We start from the raw sequence: 15,787 nt of genomic DNA on the forward strand, positions 1-15,787 counted from the left end.
ACTGAACATCACCCTCCTCACCACCTCAAACCCACACACACCCCATCAGCAAACAGACAATTTAAAAAAGACTAGGCACAGCTCTTGCTACTACCAGTTTAAAGTCTTTCTGCAAAAAATGTTTTGCATCTCAAATTAAATTTCACAAAATTTCAGTATAATCTGTTCTCTAGGTTAGATTTAGGTGACCTGAAAAGATTAAGGACAAAACTATTATATATCCTGGCAATTGTCAGTTTGGCCCCCATATTATTGTTACAAAAGATCACCTTACAGGAAAATCTGAAAAACCTCTTGCATTAATTCTAGAAGAGCACTTCACACACAAAGCATAGTGAAGAATAAGGCAGAATAAACAAAGGTTTTATGTCCAGAGGTGTAAATGAAGATTACTAAAGCAAAACACCACAAAAGGGGACTCAAGCTCCCAAAGAACATCCACCTGAAACTGCCAGTCATCTTGTTTATGATTTCATTTAAGTGCATTTCAAGCAAAACCATCAGTAGTTGTCTGTAGGACTGCTTAAAACAAAAAATAACACACACTCCCCCACCACCCCCCCGCCATGCAATTAGTGTTTGCTCCACTGCTGTGCCAGGATGTGTCAGTCCGCAAGAAATGCAGGCTTGCTTCTACTGACTATGATGCAGCTGACTGCATTCAGTTAGCATAATGATTCTAGAGATCTTTAATAGTGTTGTGGACCAACACAGGAATGTTACAGGCTGAGGTCTGGTATCAGGTCAAAAGACACATCAGTGAATTTCTCCAGCATTTTCAGCACAGAACATGGACCTCAGACATTCCTCCTAACTGTGCTAGAAGACCTATAAACAGCTTCATTATGAAACCTCTATTATGGAAGGTAGTCTTCATCCAGCCTCTGTACAAATGGACGAAAAAACCTCTCATTCACATGGTATTTTTGGATCAGTACTGCACATGTGCTTTGCTGTACACAAAGCTAGACCCTTAAAATACAAAGTGTATAGAAATCTGTATTTTACTCACCTATTGCCTCAGCAATAGTTTCTTTCCCCTTGGTAACCTGCAAATTTTATTGCCCATTTTTTGAGATTTCAATAATAGAATTAGTTTGTAATGATTTGTCCTTTATGAAATTACAAGAAGTTTAAGTAAAAATATTAAGTTTAATATAAAGTGGTAATTTAATAGTGATCTCTAGCACACAGATCTCTGTGGGCATTTAGTGCCTGATGCATATTGCCCTACTCTAATAAATAGGGAGATTCACATCAATAATTCTGTGAACTCTGCCACGCATAGAGTATAAAGATGCCATATATGGTATAAACACAAGTAGCTGCAGTTAATCAGATGACATTCACTACTGCTGAAGAGACAAAGGTGTTCAGTTATTAGGTTGTAACTGTAGTTGTGGCACTCTGCCCTATGCCACCATTGAAACTGCTGCCAGAAAAACCTCAGCATCACTGAATTAAATGTTTGCTTGTCCAGTCTAATTCAAATAGCTTCACATTTACAGTGATCTTGGTAAGTAACAACTGGGAAAGCCCAGAACTACTTGAAGCATTTTTATCAGATCTTAAAAGGAATAAGGATGTCTCAGAATACAAACACAAAAGGAAAAAACAGTTCTCGCTGGGGAAAAAAAAAATAAAAAAAGTTACCAGCCTTGATTTGTCAAGGACAAGGGCACATCCTGTGCCAGCAGGCTCAACTCTACTGCCCTGAAGCCATTCTGCTCCATTTACTGGAGTACACTGGTTTATATAAGCATGTACTAAAAACAGAGAGGAAGCTTTCTACAGTTTGAACCTGAAAGACATTTTTGTAGTATTATGCAAACAGGGGTAAAATATGCAGATTTAGGAGCAAAAGCTGTACCTGTAGAAAAGGAAAAGAAAGATAACTCATGTAAGAGCACACCAGAACAGCTGTATGGAACAGAGGTAACGCATCACTTTTGGAAGAAAAGCAAATGTTGTAAGTCATTAGCATAACAGACAAACCTTTTCTTCTGAGCTGTAATTTGTGCTGTAACTAGCATCAAAAATACTACCAAATGCCAGTGATAGCAACACTTACCTTACACCTATAAGTAGTGCTATCAGCATTGAACAAATAGGATCTGCTATCATTAGACCATAGTTCTGCATCAATATAGCAGATATGATTACACCAACACTTCCTAGCGTGTCTGCAACAATGTGTAGAAATACACCTGTAAGAGATTAATTGATATCAGTACAACTTGGTATTCTGAAAACCAATGGAGTATTTCAAAGACAGTTTACGAAGAAGAGTTGCAAGAACTAGACAACATGATTTATGCTTGTTAAATTTGTGGTCAATTTTTGTTCAAACACACAAAAAATGATCACAGGATTTCAACGTATTTGGAGAATATAGAGCATTTGAAGGATTTACATTATTTTGTGCACTTAGCAGTAAAGGCTATTTCATGGCATGGCTATCAACTTAAGCAGTGATTAACAGATGTAGCTAAATTTTTTTCTTTCAATACCCACCCATATTAAAGAAACTCATGTTCCCTGATGCCTACAGACAATGATAAGTACTGTATAAGATGGAAAGACTGTTAAGAGAAAGCTCTGTAAAGCTTTGAAAGATGCTTATGTTTCATTGACAATATCTTGCAGAAGTTACTTGGCAAAGAAATCCAAGACAAATGATTTTGAGAATTAAGTAATACTGCAGACACGAACTTCACTCTTACTTTGAAGAATAACACGTTACCTTAAAAGACAATGAAACTAGCACTTTGCAGCTAGCTAAAATTTAGCCTTTGGAGCTCTCTGCTGGCAATGATGGGTACAGTCATTCAGAAACAGCTTTTTGAATACAATTGTCCAGACTCAGATAATCCTTCCTCACAAAAACAACACACAACTATCAATCAGCTCTGTAGTGATTTTTCCAAGTCTACATTTGTACTGGGTCTTGCTGGAATGGAGTTCAGTTTTCTCCATAGCAGCCTGCATAGTGCTCTGTTTTAGATTTGTGACTACAACTGCACTGATAACACACCAATGTTTTAGCTATTGCCAAACACTGCTTGCACAGCATCAAGGCCTTCTGTTTCTCACTCTGCCCCCACAGCAAGTAAGCTAGGGTGGGCAAGATGTTGGGAGGGCACATAGCCACAACAGCTGACCCAAAATGACCAGAGGGATGTTCCATACCATGTATCATCATGCTCAGCAATAAAACTGGGGTGTTGTCTTTCAAAATAGTTGTTGCTCGGAGACTTCCTGGACATTGATATACTGGTGGAAAGTGGTGAGCAATTGTCTTTGCCTCAGGTGTTTGGGTTTTTTTCCCTTCACTTATTAAACTTTATCTCAATCCAAGACTAGTTCTTGCTCTTACTCTTCTAATTCTCTTCCCTGTCCCACTGCAGGAGTGGGAGAACAGCTGCTGGGTACTTAGTTGACAGCTAGAGCTAAGCCACCATAGTACTGAAAAATTAAACTAAAATTATATGAAATTGAGTCTTTTTAATGTGCTTCAATTAAAATGTGCCTTTCATGAAAAGACTGACTTTCAAATATCTTCTAGTGAAGTACTGAGTATACATATACGTAATACAGTATAAAATAAATTCTGGAAGAGGTTGAAAATGTTCCTTTTCAAGGACTACAAACAAGCCAGAAAATCATCCAATAAGATAAAACAGTATGTACACTTAGGTATGCCAAATAATTACTATCTCTTACGTTACATAATTTTTCCCCTCTAACTTTTGAACACTTCAAAAAAAATTAATCAAAGCTCAAAACTGACATCTAAATTATCAGTAATTTATTTATACTAAAGCTCAGGAGATCATGGACTCCAATACTCCTTCAAGCAATTTAGAGTGAATTACCATCTTGTCTAAACCAACTGCAATAGCGTGATGAAATGCAAGTTTTAAGCTCAGGTATACTTTAACAATTATCTCAATCTGCATTTTTCAAATACATTCTATATTAATAATACTGTTTTTCACTTTCCAGAGCCTACATTGCAATTAGGCTCCTTAGGTTTCTGCTTTTAACCACTCTTTCCTATGTTTTTATTATTTGATTTTTCAGCATCAGGAACAGAAGCTGAATCCCTGCTTTTAGGATCTCCCTTTCAAACTGTGTTGACACTGCACTACATTTGGATTTCAGTGAATGTCTCAACGCCTAGCCATGCACAGTGTATGGCACTGTTCTGTTTACAGCAAAAGGGGACTTCATAAAATAGCTCCTCTAAGAAAAATGTAGCATTTACCCAAAGGCACCTTCTAAAACAGATGTGTGACGAACAGTCACAGGCAGGCAGACCATGATAAAACTAATAAACCACTATACTTATTCTCATCATACCTTGTAAAATCTGTTTGCTGGATCCACCCATGCCTTCAAGAGAATGGTCATCTGTGAAGACAATTATTGGCATATTAATGTACACAAAGGCTATCTCTAGTGTTATATTCTGTTATAGTCCTCCTTTCTAAATTTCTTGAACAGACAAGGTGCTCACAATAACTGGCCTTTACTCTAGCTACTGTTTTTTAACACAGCAATTAAATTAGAAGTCTTAAAACACATATTTTTTAAAAAAGAAAATACCACTTTACACAACAGATTTTATACAAGTATTTAGAAAAATTAAAAGATCAATATTTGTTTCTTAATGGAAACAAACTGAGAAATAAGACCTTTCTAGTATTTAGCAAAGTAAGGGCCCCTCAAGAATACAAGCAATACACACAAGCAAGAAGAGTAAGGTCAAATAAATTTGCTAACCAGAAATATTTCACTTAAGCAAGCATTTTATACCTAATGTAAAACAACAAGGATAACACTTGGAGAAGGTAGAACCAAGTCAAAAAATCCTCTCATTGAAGCAGATTAATGCCTTTGTGGAACACATCAGAAAAGTATTTTAAGAAAAACTTGTTAAAGGATAGCAAATGACTGCTAATGAAGATATATACTAATTTAAGCAAAAGCTTATTTGAATATCAAATTGCACAAAACAGATTGCTACATTCGCTGTTCCACTGGGGTAGGGGACATGGGGAGACAAAGGAAGAGGCAGAAGGGGGGAGTTCCTTCTTTCCAACCAAACTCCAGGAGAACACTTGGAAAACAAGCACCAATTTTTTACTAAAAATAGAAAGGACAAGTAAATATTTTTATACTCTTTGTCACTTCCTGTCTGCAAGTTACCACACTATTGCTGCTCTGAATGTGCACATTTTCAGTCACATCAGATTCTAGTTTATGGCTTAGGCAGGAAGGATTGACAACCCTGCATTACAATAAGGCTTTCATTTGCGTTGTTTCAAATAGGTAGGAACTATACTGTCTCTTATCCTATAGTGAAGGTTACTGATCATATTTTGCATGGATGCCTCTTCACAGATTGTTTGCCTTTATAGAAAAGATCTAAGCATAGCTAAGATACCTTTTTCATAACCAGCTTTAAAACAGATTACAACTACAGAAAACTGGGAGAATCTTGTATCCCAGATCACAAACCAAGTACAACATATCAATCCCTCAGTATCCAAAGCAAAACTGATTGTTCATCTTCCCTAATATCTTGATCTGTAAAATTATTCAATTCATCTTCCCTAATATCTTGATCTGTAAAATTATTCAAACGAAGAACACTAGCAAAGCAGCTTAATTTTGTCTATTGTTTTTAATGAAAAATTGAAACAGAGCACTCAACTAATTTCATTATATTGTTATACAATACATCTGTTTTATCTTTCACCAACACATAACATTACAGTGAACATTCAAAAAACGTACGTAAAGCAAAACATTTACAAATTAACACTGAACTTAATGCAAGTAAAACAGCATTGACCAAAATGAGGCACAAAACGTGGCAGTGGCATAGCACACCACATTTAGTGAAACTACTTCCATGTATGCTTGTAACAAGCTGCCAGTATCTTCTCTTTTTTTTTTCAGTAAATAATTAATAGCAAATTTAAATTGAGTCAAGATGGTCTATGACATTAGCTAAGTACTTACCATGACAATAATCCTGACCTTGAGAGTGTCCATGGCTATGGCCATGACCATGAGTGTGTCCATGGGCATGTTTATGTTCATGGCCATGACCATGAGCTCCATGACTGTGTCCATGGCTAAGACCACCATTAAATAGAGAATGGCTGTGTTCATGCCCTATAAACAAATATCACAGTCAGAGTATAAATTTAAGTGTTGAATAAAACTATGCTTACATTTGTTTCTAAGCTACTTAAAACCTATTCATCTTTTAGGTCATCTTAAGGTATGGCTTTAAATAAGCCAAGACAATTAACACAAGCTGTTTGTCATCCAAATCTATGCTGTGCAGCTGTATAAAACATACACCTGATTTGAGAAGTCAAGTGCTTTTATACATTCCCACTTCTGAGACAAGTTGTGCTACACTTCTAGTACAATTTGAAAAATGTACACATAATTAGATACAAGCACATTAAAACCAGCTATTTTAAGAAACCAGGAATTGGCTGTCATTTACACGTTAAAAATTCAAGCTTAAATTGCTGCTTAAAGACCAAAGACTATTTTCTTCTACTAGTCTGTATCAGTTTATGCGTTAAGCTGAAAGAGATATCAATTAGCTTTGCAGAAAAAAACCAATCCCAAAATGTTTACCATATATATTTAGGCAAATAAATTCTGCATTTAAATTCAAGACACTCAGTTGAGTAGCACCTGAAGCTGAATCATTCCATACTTAAAATTTGGTTCAGACACTGTTTTGTAAATTTTCCAGCCAAGACCTTGCTTAACTCCAGCTTAATTTTGTCCAAAAGACACTCTGCAAATCTCTTCCAATAAGGTGCAGAAGAGTGCATGTTCAGAAAGCAGGTTCTGGAGTTCTAGATCTTCCAGTTAATGGGTATTAACATGAAAAGTACAGTAGCGACATACTAGAGCTAGTGATAAAAAATAAAAGTCAATATTGCAACAAGTCACACATACATTTGGCTGGATTCCCACTAAAAATACATTAGAATTTAATACTAGGGTTCTCACTGGAAGATTATAAGGTCCTGGAGCACAGGGTGCCAAGAAAGGAAACTACGGAAAATTATAGACATCCTACCAGAGCCATGTGAATGCCCATGACCTCCATGTTGAAAAACAAATATTCCTATTAGATTTACAATGAATCCTAGTATAGAAACAGGAAGAAGTCTCTCATGATGCACGTCAGGAGGCTCAAGTGCTCTCTAAAAGAAACCAAACAAAAAAAACCCAAAACAACAAACCAAGAAGCAAATGTAGAATTTTACAATCTCTTAACATTATTAAAAGGGACTGAAAAAACTTCTTAGTTACAGAGGCATTCTCATACTAAGAAGCATATATAAAGACATAATTAGTTAAAGCTGTGAAAGTAGAATATTCTGATAGTCTAGCTAACTTTTATCATAAGATTTCATTATGCTGTGGGATGTGGCTCAACACCATATGAAAACACTTAAGTTTGTTGTAGTATGTGGATTGTTCAAATCATCCAAAAAACTTCTAAGAGTCTAGAACGCCATTTCTTCCTTTCACCATAGAAGGGTGAGGGGATAAGGGGAATGAAATTAAGACTGAGAACAAATTGTGGCATTTTTTTTAAAACTTGTAAAATCTAGATTATTTTTTTTAAATTATTTTTTACCCTACTTTCTTTTAAGTTTTTTTCAATGAGACTTTATAAGCCTAACACAATTTGCATCTGAAGCTGTGTTGAAGAGCGTAAATTACTATTGACAGGGGAGAGGAACATTCACCATCTGTCCACAGGAATGAAAGGCACAGGCAATAGCAAGACAATGAAACTTCAAGCAGATGTAAAATTTTGAAGTGACAGAGAGAAAAGAAGTCACCATCACAAGCAAAGGGAACACTAAGCATGGGAGCTAAGACCAGCAGGAAAAGAATGATGTTTCAACATTACCCTTGACCCTTCCAGTAATAGTTTTTAAATTTTTCTAGTAAGTTTTGTTGCCGTTTCTAGATTTGGAGTGAAGTTTTCCCAAGCTTTTAGGCAATTTCAGCCCAGTTTGTACTGATTTTGAAGTATTTACAGTCTTATTTATGTAGAGGATATGTTCCTGAAAGCTCTTCCCAGTTCTCTATTAAAAACCACACTAGAATGTGTTCTGAAATAGAAGTCTAAACATATTTATAGTGTACCTCCTATTAAAAAGTAAAAGCATTAATGCAAGCTGATTAGAATCAGTTATCAATTTTACTCTTACTCCTACCTCACTTCAGTGCAGACACCCTTGATGGCTAAATTTTAATCTTGAAATTACCTGAACCATCTTGCAAAAAAAATTCAAGAAAAGTGCCCTTGTAAATGTTAGCGCTATTACTAGTTGCCATTTATATTAGACTTCAAGATTTGGAAGATAATGCTTTTTCTTTAACAAGTTAGTCCAACTTTGTCACAGAATGTGACTTATGACTAACTTCTGTTTTCTGAACAACTAGTTTTGGCCTTTACTTCTTGGACTCATTGTCTAACAATGAGAAGTAAAGAACTTCCTATGACATACTTAACTGGCTGAAGAAAGGACAGGGTAAAACTCACAGAGTCTTTACACATGTCCTGGTGACAACACACAATCAAAATATACTATTTAAAAAGCTAGTATAGATACACTGAAAAAGCTGGGTTTCTGGGTCACAGAACAGCTATTTCACATGGCCTTATTCTCTGTTCAAATCACAGATTTTTAACCAATATTTTTCAATTTTTCCATTTTTCCCAATTAAATATGCTCTACAAATAGAAACGTGAGAATTGATAGTGTAACTGACTTCATAACATACCTCAACACCTTCCGAAAAAATGAAGAATGCTGTAAAGATGAGGAATAAACCATTTACAAAACCAGCAAGTACTTCTGCTCGAACATACCTGCAAGACACAAAAAAGCAATAGCAGGTATTACCACCTCCATTTAAATGCTGAAAATTAAAAGTGGAACTTGGAGACTGCAGTACAGTCTTCTAGATCTCAAACAGTTGTATTACACAGGGGCTTGCCAAATGGAAGATGCAGTATATAAACTACAGATAAGTATATGAAATTCAGTATGTTGTATTTTCATAGAAATTACCTGATCCAGATCAGCCATTACCAGATCTAGATGAAAGAAAACTTTCAGTATGTCAACGTCTTCCCATTTAAGATCCTCTGTACTGGAAGTTATGGTATAAACTTATACTTGGAAGCCACAAAGTAACATAAGCATACGAGATGTAGTCGAAGTCTGCTGATATAAAGTTCTGTTGAATATCAACCAGCCATACAGTAATTCGGTCCCCCTCTGGTAGGGGGATTTTTAGTAAAAGTTTTGAGAAGAAAATAATTATTTCAGCTATGAAATTTTTTCAATTAAAATCAGCCAGGTTAGAATAACATGTAATTCCAATGTAGCAAACATCAGACTTTAATAAACTGTGGCTGTTCTCTAATAAATGGAACACCAGCTGTTTAAATGCATAGCAGTAATTAATACAGAACCTGCTTTCACTGCAATTAGTTCATGGTACAATCAATTCTTCCTAAATTGATTTCTAGGCACACTGGAGTTTCCACCTTAATTAAACAGTGCTGTTAAGTTTCAAACTACATGATCCATGCTTAGGTGAGACAGCTGAAGGTAAATGCTGACATTCAGGTCAATAATGCTATGGGGAATGCAACAACCCACGTTATAGTTCATTTGCTGTTAATTAATCAGTATCACTAATTAATAATATTGTATCACCAGTACTGTTTTACAGGGCACAACTGCAATGTGCAGTGGAACCAAGTGCCCTTGAAACAGAACCAGCTGCAGCAGCTCTATCCATGAAGGTTGGTATGGGACAATATACCTCAGCCTTGAGGATCTGTGTTAATGATAGTCACAGCTGTTCAATCCTGCTGGTTCTGAGAAGCATAGCTTATAATCTCAAGTACAGCATCACTGAGACTGAACTCCTTTCAGTTCCAACTTTCTGTTCGAAAGAAGACATGGGGCATCAGCAGACTGAAATTCCCTGTAACGCACCTCACTGCACTGTAAGGACAAACCCATGATGCCCCATGATGCAGCTGCTCTAACTTCACTGGTGCCATTAGCACACATGACAGTGCAGGGCAACTTCCTGCTGTGCAACTTGTTTCCACTAGTATGATTACAGTGATCTTAGAAGTGATAAATCTGCCCCCCAAAAGCAATGCCTTCACGTTTTTACTATTTCTAAGGGGATGTTAACTTAAAGGTTTACATAACTCACCTTAAAACCCCACACTTTCAACATAGCTTTTCCATGTTCTGCAAAAAGAGGTTTTGTTCATACAGTGAAAAATTACTACCTAGATATTTACTAAAATACGTTAAGGTAACAGCCTGAAGTTTCTTACCCATATGAGAAAGCATCATTTGACCTCCATTTTGAAATAACCGAAGCTGCTAATCCAGCCAATAAAGCAGTACAGTCAAAAAACATATGGAAAGAATCTGATATTAGACCTAAACTGGAAAAGAACAGAAAAAAAAGAAAAAGTTATCTTCCACATGCTACATGTTCAGTATGAAAAAAACAGCATTTGCATTTAATCTTTTATACAATAGCAGAATATACTGTGTGTCTAAACTTCAGGCGTGGTTTTGCTAGCACAGAGGAGAAATCCTCACTAGATCACCAACACAAATACGATGACAAAACTGCCTTTGTCAGCTTTGGGAAGGCACTTTGGAAGAGTGCTTGGCAAGAGAAATCTTCCTAATATATGATTTTGATGGTAGTGCAGGGTGGTTTCCACTCACACAAGCCAAAGCCCCTGGAGTAGATATACCCACAGCCGCATCTCTAGCCAGCACAATTCTAGTGGCAGGTATTTGTTCTTATATTTCAATTTACAGTTTGACCATATGAGCAAAATCAGCTAGAAAAGTGTATACACACAAGCTGCATTTAAATACTGACCCCACATAAGTTTGTAAAAGTAGTATTTCACATCTAGTTAAAAAAGAAAATTGGGTGTAAAAACCCAATTGGGTGAGGATCTATTATATGCAGTGTATATATAGGGTAACTAGTTCAATAACACTAAAGCTGTTCTGCTGAAGACTATCAATACCACCATAGTGATGGCACTAAGCGATTACAAAAGCAATATTCTCAAATCCATTTTCAAACTTCATACTTTGGAAGTTTTGACCCATAGGAAGAATTGGTCAAAAATTCTTTAATGTCTGCAGTAAAAAACTACCAATGAATCAATCAAAATAAAGTTTCATAAAATTTTGACAAACGTATGCCTGTGACAAAGTATTTTAGGCCTGTAAAGACTGAAGTCTTCCACTTATCTTAGTTCATTATGTCAAATATTCCAAGACTGTAAAGTCTACTTCAGCATAGCAGTTTTCCTCTCAAGCATCTTATTTAAGAACTAATGCATCACCAGATGAGAATTTGTCTTTGATGTTCATTCACACTGCAGCTACCTGACACTTTCTATGAGTAGGGCAGGCTGAAAAAATGGAGTTTCAGTATACAGAGAGTTCTTAGATTGCATTCTTTTTTGCCTGAAATAAAAGCAGAACAGCAAGCAATATACTCCTTAAGTGCTTTTGACTACTACATACCTTTCCTAAATAGATGTAAACGCAAAAGATGGCTGTTTTTTACATTTTATCTGAGCAGAGAAGCCAGTCCCTGATAGCATTGCCAAAGCACCACACCTACATTCTTTTTAATTTATTGCTGCTCAGTCTCCAAATTTCCAATCACAAACCTTCAGCCAGTGTTTTAGCCTGCATCATAAACAGGTATAGAATTTATCCAAGATGCATCTAGTTCTTCTTACTATAACAGACCATGATGAGAGGGGGATAAGTAACTACATTACTTCACAGCAAAAAGCAAGGTTTCCTGCATCCGGATCTCTGCTGGGATCACACACATCCAAGGTTAACATACTGTGGTGAAGCTACACTAAATCAAAGGAAGCAACAATAGTACTCCTGAGAGCACAGAGCTCTATCAACGATTTTAAAAAATAACAACGGATGGCTGCCTCTTCATTTTGCTAAGTGTAACGATAGCAATCATTTGCTCCTTTTGCTGGTGATCACCATTACTCTTTTAGTTTGACTGGAATATGTCCACAGAGAAATAAAAGCAAGTAAATACTTACTCCATCTGTGTTTTCAGCTGAATGGATCCAAGCTAATTCCAGTTCAAAAACAGTGGTATTAGAACAATGATGACCAATTGCTTATAAACCTTATCAGTCCTCAAATCTTTGCCTTATCATCTGCAAGGTATTGACTAGAAGACACACTCCTCTCTGATCTAGAAGCTGAAGGAAGCAAAGGCTGAAAGACCACTTCTTAAATGGTTTATTTCAATGACCAATGCACAACTGCAGCCTTGACTAACAAACAGAGGAAAAGTTTAGCATGATGTTTTACCCTACAAAGTTCAAAGCAACTTAACTTAGTTCACAAGTTACCTGGTCAGTAGAACTCGTATCAGTTTGTAGGCTGTATGTAAACTGGATTTAACACCACCCACAACAGTTGCCAAGTTTTACTAAACTACTAATCGTAAACAGGTTCTGTAAGGCTGCAAGGAAGTGTGTGCATCAAAACACAAAAATTGCTTCATATTTGAAGAGACGTATGATACTGAGGTACTGATGAGCATTTGTTATTGCATGTGTCCTAAAAGTTCCATTTCCCCAATCCTTTGGTTGTCTAAGAACAATTAATTATGTACACAACTCAGTTCTTAGAAACTGAAGAACAAAAAGCAGCTACTGGTAGTAACAAGTTCTAGAGGATAGCCACCTTTTCACACTTAAGTCAAATACAAAGTTTCATTAACCAAAGTTTGAACTACTTCACATTAAGAAACCAAACAATTTCAACCTGACAGAAATCAATTTCAAGATTAATCTGCAGTGTTTCAGATGAAACACTCAGCTGTGGAAGGAGAGGGTTTGGAGGACAGAAAACAAAAGTCTTGCGCTCTCTATAGATTTACATATATATTTTATGGACACATACAGAGGTATATATACATACAACTACAACACATTTAAGGTAGAGGGTGATGATGGTATGATAAATTGTCCTTAGGTGCTCTAGCCACCAAAGCAGGAAACAGATGAAGTCATTCTGAACAAACTTTAAAGGAAGACCAAAGGTTTTAGCTGGATGCCTATGAAGTAGCACAACAGAATTCCCTATCAAATTCTTGAAGGGTATAGGTGACAGCTTCCCCCTCCCCAAAACCAGGTGACATCCATAGGGAAACAGCTCATTTTAGGTTTGGTTCTGAGCATTAAGGAAGATCCAGTGGGGAAAAAAACCCCACACAACACACCAAACATTCAGATAGAAGGTATTTAGGGTGACAGTTAACCTTAAGTTTGTAATGATTATGAAATGGAAGGAATAAGCATGGCTAAACAGAGATAGCTAGTGGTTTCTGAGTTGGGGTTTTTGTTTTGGTTTTTTTTGGTTGTTTTTTTTGTTTTTGTTTTTTTGTAGAGTCTGCTGGGAAAGAGAAGACTGTGTAAGGACCGTTATTGAAACAAAATCCCATAGTAGGTCTAGAACCAGAAATCATACAGCAAATTGTCATGGCACCGCGCTCACACCTTCAAATCTCACAGAGACAAGACTTACCATAGGTGCAACAGCAACACAGCTGTGCTGCTTTCAAGACCTAAGCTAACATCTCCAAGTAGCCAGAGGCATGTGGATTTATCAACAGGGGTCAGTACAGACTGTGTCTGCAGCACAATTCACCACATGGCATAAACATACTCTGTATTGCATGTACAGCTATAACTGATTCAACTGCACAAATAACAGGAAGCCTAGTAAGAGGCCAATCTGATTTCATCCAAGTTTTGGTTTGGTTTTTTTACATGACCTGTAAATTAACGACACCTTAAAAAACTGGGTGCAAAGTGATTAGTTACTAAAGTAAACAAGCAATCCAATCAGCTGCTAGCAACATGGGATGCATGAAGAACTTCCATTAGAACTGGAACACATCATCCAGAGTATAATAATCTAGTAGAAACCCTGTACTCAAACACATTATGTCTAAATGAGGATGCTTCCACAGTTGATTTAATAACACAAGTTTAAAACCAAATTACACAAGTATGCACATAATAGTATTTTAAAACAGAACAGCCCAAGTAGCAGATTTCAACTTTAAACAAGCTCTCAGCTCGCAAAATACCATATCCAGTTTTGTTGTCCGTGCTTCAGGAACACCAACATACCACAGTATTTCTAAGAGGATCATATAAATGACAAAACAGCTATATGACTTCAGGAAACAACCTACTTGGCAAACAAAAGCTAAGGAGAATGTAAGAAGTTAAGAACTAAAAAAAAAAAAAAAAAGAAATTAAAATTGAAGACTTTTAGAACTTGCTGACAAAAATTTGGGGGGCTAAAATCATAGATTTGATTTTGAGATACGAATATCCCAGTCAAAGAACTCACAGCAATCTGCTTAAATTTAAACGGATAGAAGTGTACTTTTCAGAATCGCAATTAAAAAGAAATTCCTTAGTCTGTGGAAGTCAAGGGAAGAATCATCTGAATAATCGTGTCAGCCTTGCTATCTTACACTCACTGACATCATCAAGGACACAAGAGAGAACAGAATTCAAGATGACGTTTCTAACACTTGCGGCATCAGGCACTGGCCATACCCAAAACAGACCACAGTGGAATAAAGAAGTGCTCCAAGATGATACAGGAAACGCCCTTCACAAACGTTTTCCGTTTCTGCATCTCTCACGTGATGAGCAAAGGAGCTGTGCTCTTCAAACTGATGAAATAATTTTCCCTATAGGGCTCCTTGTTTGCTTGTTATGTGTTTGTTCTTCCAAGGCATGAACCATCTGCTTTGACGGAAGGCATTCCTCATCATATTCTCTGCTACTCCTCTCTACAAAAGAGATACTTGCTAAGATACTATTTTGTTCTAGCCCAAAATCTAGGCTTAATGTAAAGATACCTGACACTAGTGACTTGAAATAGAAACAAGAGGCCCAACTAATGATTATCCAACAAATCTGAATTCTTAATCTCTATAATGAACAAAAATAAATAAGAGTCTTCTCAATTCCAGTAAGCCCAATTCTTCAGTGACATGTTTCTCGGAAGTGTCACTTCAGTTTCTCCATTTAATTATCTCACATACAGGACTTTTTCTGGTGCAGATTTTATTTCTGGTCACACTACCCCAAAAAAAATGCTTAAAAGAAAGACATTGGAACAAACTCATATGAACATAAAGCTCTTTATACCTGAACCATTGTCAAAAATTGTTGTATCCTCTGAGCCATTACAAAAAACATCCATATTCGAGTAGAACGGCTACGCATACAATAATCCTCACACAACTGAAAAGTGAATCAAAGTGAATCAACATGCAAGTCAAAACCAAGCACACCCGAGATGGTCTAGCACATTGCCATGATATAGTCTATGCCCAGGATAGCACTGTATTCTCACTAGTAGTACACTAGCAACTACTGTAATCAAGGTTCAGGATTTTATAGTACAGTTTGGGAGATTCAGAGAAACACGATAAATATTAGGATGCAGCTGTTTCCAAATCCGCATTGCTGCATTCACTCAGGACTCTTGATGAAGAGTCCCAGAAATCTGTGTCCATATTACAGCTTTTGATAAGGACTACTTTAAGTTCCACATGGAAGGACACAATGTTGGGC

General features: G+C 36.6%; 1 protein-coding gene across 2 annotated transcripts in view; it reads right to left on the reverse strand.

Moving 5' to 3' along the window:
* SLC30A7 (solute carrier family 30 member 7) overlaps nt 1-15,787 on the reverse strand; it is a 40,873-nt gene that overhangs the window by 16,642 nt on the left and 8,444 nt on the right. The window contains exons 3-8 of one of the 2 annotated variants that reach the window (XM_049807769.1): nt 10,433-10,541; nt 8,848-8,935; nt 7,121-7,247; nt 6,031-6,186; nt 4,363-4,413; nt 2,072-2,207 (exon numbers count right to left, since the gene is read on the reverse strand). In XM_049807769.1, the coding sequence (XP_049663726.1) occupies nt 2,072-2,207; nt 4,363-4,413; nt 6,031-6,186; nt 7,121-7,247; nt 8,848-8,935; nt 10,433-10,541 (667 nt within the window). Of the gene's footprint in view, nt 1-2,071; nt 2,208-4,362; nt 4,414-6,030; nt 6,187-7,120; nt 7,248-8,847; nt 8,936-10,432; nt 10,547-15,787 lie in introns of both variants that reach the window. The other variant, XM_049807768.1, reaches the window with a different exon arrangement.

Source organism: Accipiter gentilis, chromosome 8 (genome assembly GCF_929443795.1).
Source record: "Accipiter gentilis chromosome 8, bAccGen1.1, whole genome shotgun sequence".
NCBI lineage: Eukaryota > Metazoa > Chordata > Aves > Accipitriformes > Accipitridae > Astur > Astur gentilis.